Here is a 20147-nt window from a genome sequence, read left to right as displayed (position 1 = left end):
GTTCAAACCCACCAGCCACTCCTCAGAAGGAAGGTTGGGCAATCTACTTCTGTAGTGATACTGCCTCAGAAACCCAGGAAGGGGTCACTATGAGTCAGATCCAACTTGACGGTAGTGAGTTAATTGTCTAAAATATATATAACAAAAACTTGTCATTTAAATTGTTTTTAAAGCACAAAAATGACCAGAATTACTGTCGGATAGAGACTGGTGGAACCCCTGAGACTATGGCCCTATGTTACCCTTTGGGCCTAGAAACAGATTCACTTCCATGGATTGACTCTTGGCCCAAACAGAAGAAAGACCTACATGCAGAACACCTCCTCCAGTGCGACACACCCACCTACTCTAGGGAGATGTACCCCTTGGATCAATCAGCCATGAGACTCCAGAGGGGCAGCATTCACATAGAGGGCAAGCTGGACAGACAGGAACGCATAGTTAAGAAGGGCACAGGGAGGGGGTAGTCACAGGGAGGGGAGGGGAGGAGATCTTTTTATGGTTGGGGATGGTAATCTGGGCCATGAAATCAAATGTGCATGAACTGTTAAATGTAAAACAAATTTGCTTTGTAAATTTGCACTCCAAGCACAATAAAAAATAAAGTAAAATAAATCATTGTTAAGTGCACAATCAGTGGCATCAATTACATTGATCATGTTGTGTTATTGTCATCCCTATCCATTCCTGCAAGTCCTTCATCACTCCCAAAAGACTCAGTACCCCTTTAGCAATAATTCCTCCTCTCTCCTCCCCCTCCACTGGAAACCACTAATAAGCTTCGGATCCTACACACTTGCTTATTGTAGATTTCATACAAGTTGGATCAAACAATATTTATTCTTTTGTGTCTGACTTATTTCATTCAGCATAATGCTTTCAAGGTTTATTAATGTAGCATGCATCTGTCCTACCTGAACTGATTTTGAGGACAGCCCTGTTTCTTTCCATTAAGCCCTCCCTGCTTCCTTATAAGCTCTATGAATATATATAGTGTGTTAAAGTAAACAAATACAAATGCCCCCAAAGGCTCCTGAATGTTAAGTTTTGTGCCCTCCTCCCCAATTCTGGGAATGCCTCAAGGGTGGCTTTGCTGGCCTGTGGAGACTAGAGAAATCCATGGTGCTGTGATGAAGATCAACACTCCAGGACCTTCCCCGAGGGTGGCAGCAGGCGCTCACCGAATGAGGGTGATGTTTTTCCGTGGCACCTCCTTCAGGTCACTGATGGAGGTGGTCTTGCCGGCAAAACAGTAGTTGGGGTTATAGTCAGTCATGATGGTTGAGGTACGGAGCTTGCTCAGCTTGTACTCGGGGCTCTGCAGCTCCATCTGCATAGCCTGTAGTTCCTGGTGCTTCCGGCGGTACACTGAAGACAGGCAAAAGTCAGCTGAAGGTGGCCTGGCCCATGATTTCCAGCAGAGGCTACCTCCTCCAGAAAGCCCTTCTGGAGCTCCAACTCCTCTCTTGACCATTAACCCTTTCCATCAGCCTCAGTATTACTAACAATGATTAAGTTGTTACTGAGAAACTGTAGCTTTAATAGAAATATGGTCAAAAGCACCAAGTAAAGCTTAAAATGATAGAAATGGAGAAGTCTTTATTGCTATTATACAGGGGCAAAGTCATGGTGGCCAGGGTCCTGAGAAGGGACCTAAGATGGGATTAAATGTGCAAAGACTTTATTACAGGAAAATATATGAGAAAATAGGGGAGGTAGCCAGGAAGGCTCAGAGAGCCATGAGCTTACAGTGCAAGTGTGACATGGGTAGACAAGGGAGAGTTAAGTAGAAGCCCCCTAAAGGGTTATGCAGCCTAAGGAAGTTACAACCAGGCTATGGGGAAATCTTGGAGCCAAAGTTGACCATTAAAGGACCGCATGTCTCCTGATATGGGCTTGCCTTGGTGTTTCTGCTACACTCAGTCACTGGATGGGGCAGTCCAGGGGAAGTGTGGCCTTGGCACAAACATGAGGATGGATTTGAGAGTAGAGTGGCCATGACCCTCATCACCTGTGTTGCTGCAGCTGAGATCCAACCAGTGTGTGACTGTGTAGGGAAACAGGACACATCTGCTGTGTGAGGACTAGGTCTAACTCCACATTAATTTACATGCTGGGCAACACTGATTAGGTCATTTGACCTCTTTGGGCCTCAATTTCCTTCTCCAAAAGCAGAGATAGTCATTCCTGCCCTGCTTCCCTAACCTCACAAGCCATACCTTGGGGGTGTTGTAATGAAATGAATTCATGACCATAAAATGCTTTTGAAAAATTCTAAAGAGCATTACCAACGAGGGTGAGTATTACCACTTCTTCCTACACATGAGGGTATTCTGAAGGCAAACTTGTTGGAGGCAGAGAGGGATGGTGATACAGAGGGAGGATTCTGGGATTAGATCTAGCCCTACCATTTACTGGTCAGGGATTAGATCTAGCCCTACCACTTACTGGCCAGAGCATGTTCCCTCATCCATGACATGTAATAACCATGATCACAAGGCCATTTGAGGACTGAATGAACTAAAATGTATACATAGCCTATAACGTATAAGTGTGCAACAAATGTTAGCTCTTATATCCTGTTCCTTTGAATGATGGTGTTGTACGGAAAGACTGTCCAGCTTGCAGATTCTCTCGCCCTAAGGGTGAGACTTTCCCTCTGCCTTCCTTCACGTCTTTGTCCTTCTACCCTGGGGGACTGTGCTGACCCCTCTGTGGCTTGCAGATCCAGCAGGAATATACTCAGAAACCCATGTTCCACTCTGCTTGCTTGGAACAGGAGGGTCTGGGAAATAGTGGGGATCCATGTGTACACATATAGTAACCCAAGGCAGAGCTATGTCCATTAAAGCACATGGTCTGATGAGAGCTGAAAGTGAAGTCTGGGGGTGAGCTGTAGCCATTGTGGCAACTTCTGAAGAGAGACCTCTACCCCTGACCTCTGTGAGAACCCAAGAGGCCACACACAGGCTTGAGCAGCTGCTCCAGTGGGTGGAGGTGGGGTGGTTATATTTTGGCTTGGCCTGGGTTGTTATAATTACCACCTGTCCTCATTTCCAAGGACTAACGGACAGAGTGGCATCTGTGGTGCTCATGGCTCAGCCTGAGACATTATTCAGTTCTGCCACAGCTGCCTTCCCTGCCACCTTTGGAAGCACCAGGGCTCTTGCACTCACCAATCATGATGCCGGAGAAAGCCAGGATGAGGGCTGCCACGAGGGCAGAGGTCACAACCGAGAGGATCAGTGAGAGCGGTAGGTGAGGTTCTGGGGTGGGTGACACTGGAAGACAGGCCACGATGGCACACTGAGAACACACTGAGTTCCTTGAGAATCTGAGCTAGTCCCAAGTAAGAAATAATCTCTCCAACCAAGACAAAGGCCTCCTCTCCTCCCCATCCCTGGAGACCCTGTTACACCCTTCTTGTCATAGGACATTGTCATGGACCACACTCACCCTGGTTCTACAAACTTTCAATGGTAGTTTTGGTGTGGAGGAAAAAGTTGACAGGGACAAATATCAAACTCTGGACTGTTGGTTCAAAATATCAACTGCCCAAGAAAGCAGGCATACATATGGAAGAGATTTAGGGGCCTTAGACGGTGACAAACTCAGTGTGACCCAACAGTAGACTGTACCTGCCAGTAATGCTCTTGGCAAAATTTGCTCCCCACAATGCTCTAGAGCACGAGGCCAGCACAGGGAGATGGTATACTTGGAGATGGTATACCTGGTGCCACCTGGGTACACACATGGGCATTGGATTTGGCACCAGACACTATGCTTCAAAAGGGACACTTATAACTGAAACACATGTAGAAGTGGGAGACTAGGATGGGGAGGAGATATTTAATTGTCCTGTATGAAATGACTGAAACCAACTGGGATGATTTAATCTGGAGACTTGGAGGAGGAGGATAAAGTCACTGTCTTAAAAAACTGCCTGAAAGGCAATGTTGCAAGTAAGAAGTCCAGTGAAAAGAACAGGGTTTCAGCTCTATAACTTCCCACATGGAGCAGAGTGTCTTGTAGTAATAAGGTCCCTACCATTGGGAGCATTCAAATGGGAACAGAATGCATGTGCTGGGTTAAGGATGAGGCTATTGTTGTTGTTAAGTGCTGTTGAGTCAATTCTGACTCATAGCCACCCAATGTGAAAGAGAAGAAACTGCCCCCATAGGGTTTTCTAGACTGTAATCTTTATGGTCAGTTTGTGGTACTGTGGTGGCTTGTGTGTTGCTGCAAGGCTGGAGGCTATGCCATCAGTATTTCAAATACCAGTAGGGTCACCCATGGTGGACAAGTTTCAGTGGAGCTTCCAGACTAAGACAGACTCAGAAGAAGGAAAGGGGGCCACCCACTTCTCAAAGATTTGGCCAGTGAAAACCTATGAATAGTAGTAAAATATTGTCTGATGTATTACTGGAAAACTTTATAAATAGCCCTGAAATACGGTGCAATACAGTGCCAGAGATGAGCCCCTCAGGTCAGAAGGGACTCAAAATACGACTGGGGAAGAGCTGCCTCCTCGGACTAGAGCCGATCTTAATGATGTGGACGGAGTAAAGAAAGCTTTTGGGGCCTCCATTTGCTGATGTGGCATGACTCAAAATGAGAAGAAATAGCTACAAACATCCATTAATAATCCAAACATGGAATATATGAAGTATGAATCTAGGAAAATTGGCAAAACTGTCAAAAATGAAATGGAATGCATAAAGATTGATATCCCAGGCATTAGTGAGTTAAAATGGACTGGTTTTGGCCATTTTGAATCAGACAGCCATACGATCTACTATGCTAGGAAGGACAAATTGAAGAGTAATTGTGTGGCATTCATTGTCACAAAGAATGTTTCAAAGTCTATCCTGATGTACAAGGTTGTCAGTGATAGGATAATAGCCATATACCTACAAGGAAGACCACTTAATAGTACTATTTTTCAAATATATGCACCAACCACCAAAGCCAAAGATGAGGAAATTGAAGATTTTTATCAACTTCTGCAGTCTGACATTAACCAGACATGCAATCAAGATGTGTTGATTATCACTGGTGATTGGAATGCAAAAGTTGGAAACAAAGAATCACCAGTAGTTGGTAAATATGGGCTTCATGATAGAAATGATGTTGGAGATCATATGAAAGAATTTTGAAAGATCAACAATTTATTCATTGCAAATACCTTTTTTCAACAACATAAACAGCAGCTATACATGTGGACTCCATGAGATGGAATACACAAAAATCAGATTGACTGAATCTATGGCAAGAAGCAATAGAGAAGCTCAATATCTTCAGCCAAAACAAGGTCAGAGCTGACTGTGGAACCGACCATCAACTGCTCATATGCAAGTTTAAGTTGAAGCTGAAGACAATTAAAACAAGTGCACAAGAGCCAAAATATGAACTTGATATTCTTCTAAATTCTTTCCTGAATTTAGAGACCATTTAAAGAACAGATTTGATGCATCGAACACCAATGACCAAAAACCAGAAGAATTGTGGAATGACATCAAGAATATCACCTATGAGGAAAGCAAAAGGTCATTAAAAAAGACAGGAAAGGAAGAAAGAACCAAAATAGATGTCATAAGAGACTCTGAAACTTGCCCTTGAGCAGAGAGTAGCTAAAGCAAATGGAAGGAAGGATAAGATAAAAGAGCTGAATAGAAGATTTCAAAGAGCAGTTCGAGAAGACAAAGTCAATTATTATAATGAAATGTGCAAAGACCTGGAGTTAGAACACCAAAAGAGAAGAACATGCTCAGCATTTCTCAAGATGAACGAACTGAAGAAAATATTTAAGCCTCGAGTTGCAATATTGAAAGAGTCTATGGGCAAAATATTGAATGATGCAGGAAACATAAAAAGAAGATGGAAGGAATACATAGAGTCACTGTATCAAAAGAATTGTTTGATGTTCATCCATTTCAGCAGGTGGCATATGATAAAGAACCAATGGTATTGAAGGAAGAAGTGGAAGCTGCACTGAAGGAATTGGCAAAAAACAAGGCTCCAGGAATTGATAGAATACCCACTGACGTGTTTCAACAAATGGATGCTGCACTGGAGGCACTCCTTTGGCTATGCCAAGAAATTTGGAAGACAGTTACCTGGCCAACTGACTGGAAGAGCTGTACCCATTCCAAAGAAAGATGATACCCCAGGCTCAATTGGCACAACATAATACACAAAAATCTTGTTCCATAACCTACTTTGGTGAGTAGCAGCTGTGGTCTTAAAAGCTTTTGAGTGGCCATCTAAAATACAGCTAATGGTCTCTTCTTGTCTGAAGTGAAGAAGAGTGAAGAAAACCAAGGGCATTTGGAAACAGTCAGCCCTAGCATAGGTTGGACCTTGAGAACAGAAGAACTAGATGGTGCCTGGCCACTAATGTCAACCACTTGGGAAGGGATCAAAACTGGAGATCCTGGATAGAGTGGGAGGAAAAACAAACAAAATTCAAAAACACAGTAATGACCAGAATTATTGGTCAGATGGAATCTGGTGGGACCCCCAAGACTATGGCCCTGGAATACCCTTTGGGCCTGGGATGGGACTCACTCCCAAGGACTGGCTCTCAACCCAACAGTAGAAAGACTTACATGCAGAACACCCAACTCAGGGTGATGCACCCATCTACTCTATGGAGATACACTACTTGGAGCAATTGGTCATGGGGCACCAGAGGGGCAGCATTCACATGGTGGGAAAGCTGGACAGACAGGAGTGCATAACTAAGAAGGGCACCGGGATAGGGGGTGACAAGGAAGGGAGAGGAAGAGAGGGGGTGGGGTTGGGGATGGTAATTGGGGAGTGAAACCAAATGTATATGAACCGTTGAATGTAAAACAAATACTGCTCTGCAAATTTGCACCCAAAGCACAATTAAAAAAAAAAACAAAAAACAAAAAACAAAAAACAAAGAAAGATGATCCCACAGAATGTGGAAATTAACAAACAATATCATTAATATCACACACAAGTAAAATCTTCCTGAATATAATTAAAAAATGGTTGCAGCAGTATACTGAGAGAGAACTTCCAGAAATGCAAGCTAGATTCAGAAGAGGCCGTGGAACGAGGAATATCACTGCTAATATCAGATAGATCTTGGTTGAAAGCAAAGAACCAGAAAGATTTTTACTTGTGTTTTATTGACTATGCAAAAGCATTTGATGATGTGGATCATAAGAAATTATTGATAACATTGAGAAGAAGGGAATTCCAGAACACTTAATTGTGCTCAGGAGGAACCTGTACATACACCAGGAAGCTGTTGTTCGAACAGAACAAGGGGACACTGCATGGTTTAAAATCAGGAAGGGAGTGTGTCAGGGTTGTATCCTTTCAGCCATACTTATTGAATCTGTATGCTGAGCAAATAATCTGAGAAGCTGGACTAAATGAAGAAAAGCATGGCATCAGCGTTGGAGGAAGACTCGTTAACAACCTGTGATATGCAGACAACACAACTTTGCTTGCTGAAACTGAGGATGACTTGAAGCACTTAAGGATGAAGATTGAAGACTACAGTCTGCAGTATGGATTCAAACCAAACCAAACTCACTACTGTCAAGTCGGATCCGACTCATAGTGACCCCTCCTTGGGTTTCCAAGGTGGTATCACTACAGAAGTAGATTACCCTACCTTCCTTCTGAGGAGTGGCTGGTGGGTTTGAACCGCCAGCCTTCTGGTTAGCAGTCAAATGCCTTAAGCACCTAAATATAAAGAAAACAAACATCCTCACAACTGGACTGATAAGCAGCATCACAATATATGGAGAGAAGATTGAAGTTGTCAGCAATTTCATATTGCATGCATCCACAATCAACACCCATGAAAGCAGCAGTCAAGAAATCAGTATTGTACTAGGCAAATCTGTTGCAAAAGACCTTTTGAAAGTGCTGAAGAGCAAAGATGTCTCTTTGAAGACTAAGGTGCGCCTAACCCAAGTCATGGAATTTTCAATTGCCTCATATGGATGTGGAAGCTGGACAATGAATAAGGAAGACAGAAGAAGAGTTTATGCTTTTGAGTTGTGTTGGTGAAGAATACTGGAAGTACTGTGGACTGTGAGAAGAACTAACAAATATATCCTGGTAGTGTGCTGGAATGCTCTTTGGAAGTGAGAATGACCAGACTTCATCTCACCTACTTTGGTCATGTTGTCAGAAGGGACCATTCTCTGGAGGAGGATATCATGCTTGGTAAAATGGAGGGTAAACGAAACAGGAGAAGGCACTCGACGAGATGGACTGACTCAGTGGCTGCAACGATGGGCTCAGGTATAGCAAGGATTATGAGGTTGAGGCAGGACTAGGCAGTGTTTCGTTCTGTTGTACATAGGGTCACAATTAGTTGGAACCAACTTGATGGCACCTAACAACAACACAATCTGTCTGCCTCCCCACCCCCTAGTCTTTTGTCTCCATGTATGGATGTATTCTAGTGGGATCACACATTATTTGTCCTTTTGTGTCTGACTTATTTCACTCAGCATAATGTTTTCAAGGTTCGTCCATGCTGTAGCATGTAGCAGGACTTCATTTCTCTTTATGGCAGAGCCATATTCCATCATATGGATATACCACATTTTGTTTATCCATTCCTCTGTTGATGAGCATTTGGGTTGTTTCCACCTTTTGGTTATTGTGAAAAGTGTGGCAGTGAACATTGATGTACATGTGTCTGTTTGAGTCCTTGCTTTCAGTTTTTTTTAATATATGCTTAGGAATGGAATTGCTGGATCATATGGTGGTTTTATGTTTAAGTTTCTGAGGAACTGCCAAACTATTTTCTACAGTGACTGCATCATTTTGCATCTCCACAAATAATGTATGAAGGTTCCAATTTTTCCACATCCTTGCTAACACTTGCTATTTTCAGGGCCAGGTGACTTTAAAGACTCCTTCAGGATCCACTGCCTACCTTTCATATACTTTCATACACAGAGTACCCTGCTGGGGGCAGACAGAATGGAACAGGGAGCTTATAAAACCCAAGTCCGTGGAAATGAGCTGTGTTCACAGGCCAAACTCAAGCTTGAGCCTTGTCCTCCCTCCTCCCCATTCATGTCTCCTTTAGCCCCCTTACCGATGCAGGAGACGCCATCCTCAGCCAGCACTGTTCCATGGTCACAGAAGCAGATGATCTTGTGGCTCTCAGGGTCCATATGACACTCATCTACCTCACAGTGACTGCAGTTTAGGTAATGTTTAATATTCACCTCCCCATGGCCCTCCATCACTGGTAACAAGGAGGCAGGGTCAGCTCGAACTGAGCTGGTGAAGACCACCCTGGCACCCCCACTCCCACACTCAGAGGCATCTGGGTCAGGGTGAGTGGGAGGCCCATCTTTGTGCTTTCTCTCCAGCTGGTCACTGTTGGTTTTCTGGCCCCTGTTCCTAGGCCCACTGCTAACGGAAAATACCTTTGTGGGAAAGTCTTCTGGTGCATCCCTGTGTATGAAGCTCGGACGAGAACACGTAGGTGCCCATGTGTATTTGTGTGTAGGTGGGATGGCCCACATGCTGGACTCTCAAGTTGATTGGGTGCAAGTTTGGGGATAGCTATTGCTGCTTTTTCTAGGATAGACCAGCCTGTATTCTGTATTTTGCCTCCATGTCCCTATCAGACCACACATCCTGCTTTCTAGAACACTTGGTGAGTTGAGCTGGTCTAGGGAGGTTTGCTTCTGCTGCCTGGTAGAGGGGGGTACCTTTTAAAGCCGGGGTGTACAGGATGCCCAGAGGACTGATGAAGGAAACCCCATCCTCCCCGTCCATTTCAGGGTCATTGTTCGAGGCTGCATTGCCCCCTGTGGCAAACCAGAGAAGAGTTTAACACAGAGGTGGGTGCCAAAGTCTCAACACACATGCACATCAGCGGGGCATGCAGCTCTGGACAAGGCCAGCGGGTCAGTGAGGGACCTCAGGGCGAGGAGATGGGGATGGAAGGGAGGCTCAGGGCACAGGGGCTCAGTTGGGGCACAGCTCAATGGATGTCAATGTGTATGTGGGCCACTTTCTCTTGCTAGCTCCAGGCCAGCTCCCATCGTTGGGTTGCAGGGAGTCCACCACTCTATTGGGGCCTCACTGAAAGCATTCAATGTGAGAAGGAATCCAAAAGATTCTAACCTTCTCAGGAATGGGTGACTGCTCCCTTGGACCTCCTTGTTGCTTTCCTGTCCCATCGGGTCAGGATTGGGCATAGGGGGAGATTAGTAAACAGGAGCAGGGCCCCTGTGCCTTAAGGCTCCTGTCCCTCCTTTCATCTGGGGCTGGGCCATTCTTGGGCTCCCCCCTTGGGCTCCTCCCACCCACCCAGGGCTAGGAAAAAAGAGTATAAGGTTAACACAAGCATCTTACACATAGCATCAAAGCAAAACACAAGGCACAAACACCATGGTGCAGGCATGCATTGTGTCCTAGTCTGTGGGGATGGGGGGTGCGCCATCATTTCCCATCCTCTCGGCTTTGGAAGGCTCTGTGTCCTCTTATCTGAAGCCGAGAGGAGCAGCAGGCTCAATGGCCAGCTACGTGCTGAAGGGCTGGGGCTGCAGTTGCCCAACAGGGGCCCCAGGAGTTGCTCCCATCAGCAAGGAGAGTGGCAACTTTCAGGAAGCTGGTGAGTTTGGATAGGGAAGGGAGAGTGAGGACAAAAACCATAAACCAGTCCCTTAAGGGGTTGGCTCAGGAAAGACTCAGGCTGGGCCATCAGGAGGTAGGCACTGAGCTGGAGGAGGGGTGGGGGTCTGGCCTCCAAGGTTCTCATGCCAGCATGTCCTTGGGGATGGCTCAGAGAATGGTCTGGGAAGCCAAAGCCTCTTTATCATCAGCTTTGGGGAAGATCAAGACTCACAAGGGATCTTGATACTGTCGCTCATGAAGCCTGGAGGCAGGATGCTGGCTCGAAAGCCAACACCCTGCCTCTGGCTGGCGGGGCCAGGCAGGAGACGTGCACAGTTACATCACAGGCCACTTGGGATGGGCCAGGGGAGGATGAGGAAGGCTGGGGGAGGACAGGGAGGTGAGGTGCCTAGGACTAAGAGGGGGAGGGGAGTGACACCTTGAACACGAATCATCTTTACCTATATATCCTCCGCCTCCTCCACCTGAGGAGCACCCCCCTCCACCCCCTCCGAAACCCCCTCTTGTCTCCCACCCCCACTTCTTCATGGCCTGGGGGCAGGAATGTCCTCCGGTAGAACCCTCCAGCAAAGACTTTCCAGACCAGAGCAAGGAAGTGTTATCATTCCAGCCACCTCCACCACCTGCAGGAAGAAATGGAGATAACTCTTAATGAGGATGTTGGCAAAGGTAGGTCAGCCATCGGATTTGGTAAAGGAAGCCAGAAGTGGTGTGCTTTGAGGGGTGCTTGCTCCATCCCCAGTTTCCAAGGGAGCAGGCCTAAGAGCCAGTAGCTGGGAAAAAAAGAGCATGCCATTTGCCAAAGGGAGACCTGTTTTGGCCACACCTGTGCCCATTCTGGTGTGAACACACCTTGTGTCTCTGCTTATGTGAGGCTTCTCTGACTCCAAGGCAGGGAGGTTGCTTGGGTGGCATGGGAGGAGGTGCAGCGTAGGCAGCATGACACTGAATTTGTTCTCTGCTTTCTCTCTATGCCTGCTACCTCCTGAAGCACTGGGTCTTCATTAATTCCTTCCCATCTGTGATGGTTCATTTTATGTGTCAATTTGGCTAGGCCACGGTGCCCAACTGTTCAGTCAAATACTAGTTTAAATGTTGCTATGAAGATATTTTATTGATGTGATTAACAGCTACAACCAGCTGACTCGAAGTAGAAGAGATTACACTCCATAATATGGTGGGTGTCATCCTTAACAGCAAAAACTGAGATGCCTAGGAGAAGGAATTCTGCCTCAATACTGTAACCCAGATATCCTGCTCGAATTTCCAGCCTACTTCCTGCCCTACAAATTTTGGACTTGTTAGTTCCACAATTATGTTAGGAGTTTTAGAGGCAGAACACAAGTGTACAGACAGCCTTAAAATCAATCTCTCTTTGTGTGTATGTGTGTATGTATGTATATACATACATATACATATATATAGATATATATATGTATATGTATGTATATGTATGGGAGTTCTGGTAGCATAGGCCTGAGGTACTTGACTGCTAACCAGAAGACTGGTGGTTCAAATCCACCAGCCACTCCTTGGAAGGAAGGTTGGGCAATCTACTTCCATAGTGATACCACCTTGGAAACCCAAGGAGGGGTTGCTATGAGTCCAACTGGATGGCACATAACAACAGCAACAACAATATATATGGATATATGGGAGCTCTGGTGGCATAGTGCCTAAGGCATTTGACTGCTAACCAGAAGGCTGGAGGCTCAAACACACCAGCCACTCTTTGGAAGGAAGTTTGGGCAATCTACTTCCATAGTGATATTGCCTTGGAAACCCAAGGAGGGGTCGCTGTGAGTTGGATGTGATTTGACTGCAGTGAGTTTATTTTTTGGTCATATATATATACTGCTGCCTGCTAACCAGATGGCTGGCGGTTCAAACCCACCAGCCACTCCTCAGAAGGAAGGTTGGGCAATCCTACTTCCGTAGTGATACTGCCTCGGAAACCCAAGGAGGGGTCGCTATGAGTCGGGGCCGACTCGACGGCACATAACAACAACAACAACAACAACCAGAAGGCTGGTGGTTCAAACCCACCAGCCACTCCTCAGAAGGAAGATGGGGCAATCTAATTCCGTAGTGATACTGCCTCAGAAACCCAAGGAGGGGTCGCTATGAGTTGGGTCCGACTTGATAGCACATAACAACAACAACAACAATATATATATATATGTATTTCCTCTTGGTTCTGTTTATCTGGAAAATCCTGACTTACACAATCTTAGCAGGAGGTAGGATTCAACAGTCTCTGGGAAGCCAAAGGTCAAAATCCCTGTGGGGTAAGTGTGGTTTGGCACCTTGCAGGACTCCTAGACTAGGAACTAGGTAACTCCATGGGCTTTACTGTTATAGGCTGTGGAACCCTGGGCAAATTCTTCCCTATTCTCAGCCTCAGTTTCATCATCTATAACTTGAGGATAGTAAGACCTGCCTCAGAGGGTTGGCATTAGGATCAGATGAACTAGTGAGTGCGTAAATGTTCCATAAACCACCAAGTGGTGTGGGGACTGTTAGGAGTTTGAGAGGCAGAACACAAATGTACAGACAGCCTCGCACCTCAGTTCAGCCCACTTCAGTGTTTTGCCTGTGTGGTTTTAAGCAGCTGCTCTAAGCTCAGGGGCAGAGAAGTCCGGGAGGTGGTAGGTGATACCAGGAATACAACGGAGCTGTGCTTCCTCCCATTCCCCATGTCTGGGCTGCTTTGAGCTCCTGCAAAGGAAACCCTTTGTACAGAGCTGAGGTTGAAGGCTTCTTTAATTTAATGTTACACATTGACTCCAGTAAATCTCTCCCGCCGGCCCTTGAGATTCCAGAACCCCTATCCTCCCCACTGTTCTATACGACATTTCAGTAGGCAGTCTACTCCAAAAGATCCCAAAGCCATTGCTGCCCCAGAAGATGGGCGGGGTTGGGGAGTACCCTGGGGGCTGATGCAATGGGACAGGAAAGGAGCAATGAGGGGGTCTGCTGGAGATGTAAGGGTTAACCGGCCTACAGCGGTGTCAGGAAGAAAGCCTGGTAGATGCTCTTCAGGATCCAGAGGGGGCAGCAGAGGGACAGCTAGATGAGAGGAGATGGGAGCTGCAGATAGAGATGACTTTCGTGCTAGAAAGAGAGAGCCCAGGTTTCAGAAAACGAAGCTGAGGTCAGGAGCAAGCTTGGACTAGGACAGGGACAAGCAGAACTGAGTAGAGGCCCTCAGGCAAGCTGTGGAAACCTTTTGTCTTCTTTGGAGACTGCAGAGCTGGGGTGTCTGTTTAGCTTTCAAGTGGCTGACCCCCTTCTGCTGGCAAAGGAAGGGGCTGTGGGCCTGTCAAGGTTGTTGATGCCATGTGGTAGAGGGACCAAAAGGGGGCCCTGAGGTCTGTGCAGGGCCATGAACACAGCAAGTGCACAACCAGTAAATTAGGACGGGGAAGTCTGATAGCACCTCCTGTTCTCCCTCCCCTATCTCCACCGCCCTACTCTATCATGCTGCCCTAAAGATAGCACCAGGAGCTCTGATGGTGCAGTGCTTAAGGCATTTGACTGCTAACCAGAAGGTTGGTGGTTCAAACCCACCAGACACTCTGCAGAAAGAAGACTGGGCAATCTACTTCTATAAAGATTTACCGCCTTGGAAACCCAATGGGGGTCCCTATGAGTCGGAATAGACTCCATGGCAGTGGGCTGGGTTTTTTGGTTTTGAAGATAGCACAGGACCCAGAAGAGGTGGTTTCTGACACCTTCCCCCTATCATCTTATAGCTTTCAAACAAATATGTTGAAGAAGAAAGCAATGGATGAAAATGAAAAAAATAAAAAAATAAAAACAAATCAACAACACTTTTTTTTTTTTTTTTTTTAAGGATTGAGATTCCTGTGTCTGTCACTAAATGGTTTGGTCATGTTGGGAAAAAAATTCACTGAAATCTATGAGCTTATTTACTCTTCTGTAAAATGGGAATAATAACTAACCCCAAAACTTGACAGGTTGTTTTGAAAGCCCATGTTCGAGAGATTCGAAAGGCTTTTTTGTTGATTAAATGTACTGGTGTCAATGGAGCTGTGAATATTATTGGTGGTAACCTCCCTGTGAACTCGCTGCCTATTTCTACTCTTCTATCTCCAGTGATCTTTTGACTGAAGAGAAATTGGTCTGAATATTTGTTTTAGTTAAGTCCAAACCTTAAATGCCTTCCCAGTATGATTGTGGAGGGGAAAACAAACAACAAACGACAGAAATGAATTGCCTGCTCTCTCTGTAGTGATGGTTAACTTTGGAGGAATTAGAATTCACGTCCCCATCAATATGTGTCCCTAGTTGCCAGCTCTCACTGATGAGGAAGAAGAGTTAGGTGTTGCTGAATCTGCCCCACAGGAGCCCAGAAGACCCCATGCTGCCTACATTTCTTTTGTCTCCTCCAATCCTGACTGGGGGAGCTCTGGTAGCATAGTGGCTAAGACACTTGCCTGCTAACCAGACGGCTGGCGGTTCAAACCCACCAGCCACTCCTCGGAAGGAAGGTTGGGCAATCCTACTTCCGTAGTGATACTGCCTCGGAAACCCAAGGAGGGGTCGCTATGAGTCGGGGCCGACTCGACGGCACATAACAACAACAACAACAATCCTGACTGGGAGTCCCTGAGTGGCACCACAAACAATGAAACACTTGGCTGCTAACCTGAAGGTTGGCCTTTCGAGTCCACCACGGGTACTTTAAAAGAGAGGTATGGTGATCTACTTCTGAAAAATCAGCTATTGTGAACTGTCTCCTACACAGCAAAGTTCTGTTCCAACACACGGTTGTCATGAGTCAGAATCAATTTGGCAGCACTGATATCTTAACTGGAGGTCCTACTGACCCCAGAGGAAGGAGGAACCTAACAATTGCATTTTGGTAACCCCCAGGAGGGCCAGGCTGGCTATCAAGGGAGGTGTCTGGGTGCTGCTTCCTGTCTCATTTTCTAGATGACTTTTGTGAGTCCAAACGCCTTAACAGGAACAAGGTGCATGGACCTGGGGGCCCCCAAGGTGTCTTCTGACCTTCCATACCCCTCCCAAAAAACTCAAACCCATTGTGGCAGAGTTGATTCTGATTCACAGGGACTCTATAGGGCACCCAAGGCTATAATCTTTACTGAAGCATCTTACTCCTGTGGAGTGGCTGGAGGGTTCAAACCACAGATCTTTTGGGTAACAGCTGAGTGCTTTAACCACTGTGCCAACAAAGCTCCTTTTAATCTTTTGTAGCAACAATACCCAGAGCTCCCAGCATCTTAAGTGCCAGTAGCAAAGACATCCAGAGGTGTATAGTGGCACCGGCCTACACAGTGCCCTGGAGCTGTGCAGAGAGAAGGTGGGAGCTGGCGGTGCTTTACCTGCGGCTCCGGAATTGCCATTCAGCCCAAGAACTGAGGAGTTATTTTCCAGTCTTTCTGGATGGAAGGTGTCTGTCTTGGCCCCATAGGCCCTGCCACCACCGCCGGCTGCAATGATCAGTGGCACTGGCACTCCATCCTTCATCTGGCCAAGGGGAGACATTCAGAAATTGAGAAACCAAGGGGGGCTTCTACTCTGGACACAGTCAAGCCCTGGTTTACATGTTTGAATGTGTCTGTGTGTATTTGAAGGGCAGTGAGGTGCCCTCTGAGGGCACTGAACTCATGTTACAACCCCCGCATTAGCTCCTGCCCCCTGTATTAGTCAGTGTTCAAGCAGAGGAACGAAACTGTATGTGAATACCAGGAGGCAGGGATAGTTGGGAGCTAGCATCCTGGAGACTCTCACTGTGGCCTCTTTTCCAAAGATGCTCAGACTAGCCTGAGAGGCCTGGGTTAGAAGGAGGTCCTTCTGTCCTCTCCTTCCCCTCTATTCTTAGGAGTTGTTATGGATTGAATGGTGTTCCCCCAAAAGATACTGAAGTCCTAACCCCTGGCACCTGTGAATGTGACCTATTTTAGAAATAAGGTCTTTGAAAATGTTATCATTTAATATGAGGTCACACCAGAGTAAGGTAGGTCCTAATCTCATCTGAGCAGTGCCCTTATAAAAGAGAACAGACAGAAAGATAGATAGAGGGGAAGACAGAGTGATGCTGGGGCTGCAAGCCAAGGAACATCTGGGCCACCAGAAGCTGGGAGAGACTGGAAAGATCTCCCTCCAGAGACTTCAGAGAGAGCATGGCCCTGACCCCACACCAGCAAGATTAAGCCCCAGCATCACCGTCCCTGTGGAATACCTAGACAGGAAGCATGGCCTCTGTGATGATGTCAGAAAGTCCAGCTGAGGGCAGAGAGCCAGTCTAGGAGAGCAGAGTGGGGCCTTCTGGAATTCTGAGGAGGGGATACAAAGGTGTGGGACTGGGCAGGTAAGTCAGCAGGAGAAGACCTGCCCTTTCTTGGACAAACAAGTGACCCACTTTCTCTGAGTCTGGGTTTCCTCATCTTTAAATGGGGATAAGAGCACCTGGGTGTTTCTATCCCAGGGAAGTTGTGAGGATCCAACATATGAACCACAAAATTCGAGAGCCCTTGGGGAACCTCACAGGCTGGTCAGACAAAGCCAGCTGTACCTTAAACACGTATGTGGCTCCGCCCCCACCACCACCTCCTCCAGCCCACTCGTGCACACTTCTGTTCACTCGGATTTCTTCTTCTATCACATTGTTCTCTCCAACACAGACTTTCTGGATTAGTTGATTTGTCTGTAGAAAAAACAACAACAACAGTATTTTAGGTTTGTACCCAAACCAGTGTTCTCCACTTCCCGGCAGACAGAACTATATTTAAAGATAGTGTCTGAGCTCCCACTAGCTTACATTTGAGTTAGGAGACAAATATACACAAATAACTGTCATCCTGGATAGCAGTATAGAACAGTCATAAGGATAGTTTGTGTTTAGACACAAAATATTACGGGAAGCTGGGGAGGAAGAGTGAAACTTTATTGATGACTAATGACCAGGGAAGAGGAGCTCTGGTGGTGTAGTGCTTAAGGCATTTGACTGTTAACCAGAAGGCTGGCTATTCAAACCCACCAGCCACTCCTTGGAAGGAAGGTTGGGCAATCTACTTCTGTAGAGACACTGCCTCGGAAATCCAAGGAGGGGTCAGATCCAACTCCATGGCAGTGGAGGACTTCCTGCAGGAGGAGGTATTTAGTTGGGCCTTAAAGAATAGAGAGTTTTACTTTTTATTTTTTTTTTACTTAGAAGATGGAGTAAAGTTACGGAATTCCAGGAAGAGAGAGCAGCATATGTTCAGAGGGAAGGCAGGAGGGAGGATGTTTGAGGAAAAGCACAAGGAGTCCCTTTGGCTTAGAAAATTCCATCTTGGGACAGAGAGGTGGTCTGGCAGAGCCTTTAGGATCCCTTGAACTTTGAAGACAGGATGGCAAAAGCCCTATGTGATGAGATAGAGTAGGAGGACATATAGATGGGGGAACATAGAAGAAATTAAACAGGGCAGTTAGATCATAGACAGAGGACTCGAAGACAATCAGGTAAACAGTTGGACTTCATTCTCTAGGCTGTGGGGAGCCATGCAGAGTTTTTGAGAAGTTGCAGTTCCAAAGCATCATGAAGTAAGAATAAAACAGGGGGAGGCCAGACTCCTACATTTTATTCCCAGCTCATCTTTGGGAAAATCACGTCTCTATTTTGGACATCTTATTCCCCTTTGCTAATGTTCTATTTCTTGCCTCCAGAAATCCTGGGCACAGCCTTGAAATGGAGTCCTTTGTGTCTGCCATATAGAATATAGTGTGAACTCTGGAATCTGAAATCTGCATTCGCCACTCATACCTGGGCAACTATGAGGAAGTATTCCATCTCTTTGAGCTTCAAGTGTAGAATGGGAATAAAGATACCACAGGATGTTAATGAGGATAGTATACAAGTAAGGGGGCTAGTACACTAGCACAGTGTCTCACACATGTTGTTGTTGTTAGCTACTGTTGAGTTGGTCCTGACTCATGGCAGCCCCATGACAACAGATATAAATACTACCGGGTCCTGTGCCATCTTCACAGTTGTTGATATGCTTCATTTTTGCGGCCACAGTATATCTTGAGTGCCTTCCAGCCTAGGGGGCTTATCTTACAGCCCTGTATGGGACAATATTCTGTCATGATTCAGAGGGTTTTCACTGGCTAATTTTCAGGAGTATATCTCCAGGCCTTTCTTCCTGGTCTTTCTTAGTCTGGAAGGTCCACTGAAACCTGCCCACCATACCATGGGTGACTCTGCTGGTCCTTGAAATACCAGTGATATAGCTTCCAGCATCATAGCATCTCACAAGCTACCACTGTACCACAAGCTGACAGATGGGTAGAGGTCACTTATGTTAAAGACTGAAAAAAATGGCAAATGTCATTTTATCTAGGAGTCCCTGGGTGGTGCAAACAGTTGACATGCTCTGTTGCTCTCCAAAAAGCTGCAGGTCCGAGTCCACCCAGAGGTGTCTTGTTAGAAAGGCCTGATGGTCTACACCCAAAGATTCAGCCTTTGAAAACCCGATGGAGCAGTTCTACTCTGACACCCAGAGGGCCGCCATGAGTCAAAGCTGATTTGACAGCAATTTTATTTTTTAAATTTATTTGATCTAGTTTTGCTTCTGGCCCACACATGTTCCTGGTGTGAGCCCAGGCACCGGGAAGTCCCTATGGGTGTGCTAAAAAATCTGATAACACAGGATCCTGAAGTCTCTGAATGAAGACAGCAGTGCTTCAAGAAAAGCCACACCTGCTTGCCTGCCCCTAGAGCTCAGAGAAATTCTCCAGATGCCATCCTGACCTCAGAGGAAAATGACTTTTCTTTTGCTTAATAGAAAGAGCCAATAAAACATCAGATTTCCATCGAATGCTGCTGTGTAACCAGCCAGTGGACACGGCAATCCATCTTGAGCCACTCCTTATGCTAAACCACTCACGGGTGCCGGGAATGAGTACTAGAGGAATTGCCAGATAAATAGCCGAGATGCAATTTGTTTTATGGCATTTTGGATTTAATGATGGAAATAATTTGATATTTTTTAGAGTGAATTTAGTGTGGGTGGAAGGCTCTGAATTGCTATTGTGGAGGCTGACACTATTCCTGTGTATGTGCAGCAAAGTCCAAGGCTGGGGTGGAAGCTGCTAGAAGCAAACCCTGCTGACTGCCTCCTGGGAAGGACACAGGATGCCAGGGACGTGCCCACGAGGGCCAAGCCCAGGACAGGGGAGGGAAACACAGGCTCTGAATTGAGGCTTCTGGCTGGGCATACAGAATACAGGGTCCAGTATGGCTCTTGACCAACCTGCTAGAGATCTGCTGGTCCACATTGGGTGAGACAACTCACCTCTCTGGTCTTGACTCCTTATTTGTAAATAGAGAAGGCTGGCCAGTCCAAGCCAGCGGTGCTAAGTCGGTACATTCCCTCAAACCCTACTCCCTTTCCTTCTCTCCTTGGCTGGAAGCATTGGGACCTCCTCCTCTCCCTAAGACCTCTTCCCAGGAATAGTAT

The 20147-nt window shown here is 46.3% G+C and overlaps 1 protein-coding gene across 1 annotated transcript in view; it reads right to left on the bottom strand.

Moving 5' to 3' along the window:
* ALK (ALK receptor tyrosine kinase) overlaps window positions 1-20147 on the bottom strand; it is a 1238429-nt gene that overhangs the window by 61122 nt on the left and 1157160 nt on the right. Inside the window, exons 14-20 of the mRNA XM_007938814.2 lie at window positions 17219-17350; window positions 16026-16170; window positions 11097-11279; window positions 9726-9824; window positions 9101-9253; window positions 3177-3281; window positions 1182-1368 (exon numbers count right to left, since the gene is read on the bottom strand). Coding sequence (XP_007937005.1) covers window positions 1182-1368; window positions 3177-3281; window positions 9101-9253; window positions 9726-9824; window positions 11097-11279; window positions 16026-16170; window positions 17219-17350 — 1004 coding nt within the window. The remainder of the gene's footprint in view (window positions 1-1181; window positions 1369-3176; window positions 3282-9100; window positions 9254-9725; window positions 9825-11096; window positions 11280-16025; window positions 16171-17218; window positions 17351-20147) is intronic.

Source organism: Orycteropus afer, unplaced genomic scaffold, assembly GCF_000298275.1.
Source record: "Orycteropus afer afer isolate SDZICR_OR568_19922 unplaced genomic scaffold, OryAfe1.0 scaffold00054, whole genome shotgun sequence".
NCBI classification, from domain to species: domain Eukaryota; kingdom Metazoa; phylum Chordata; class Mammalia; order Tubulidentata; family Orycteropodidae; genus Orycteropus; species Orycteropus afer.
The sequence above is the reverse complement of the archived record's forward strand: the minus strand, read 5'-3'. Positions and strand labels throughout refer to the sequence as shown.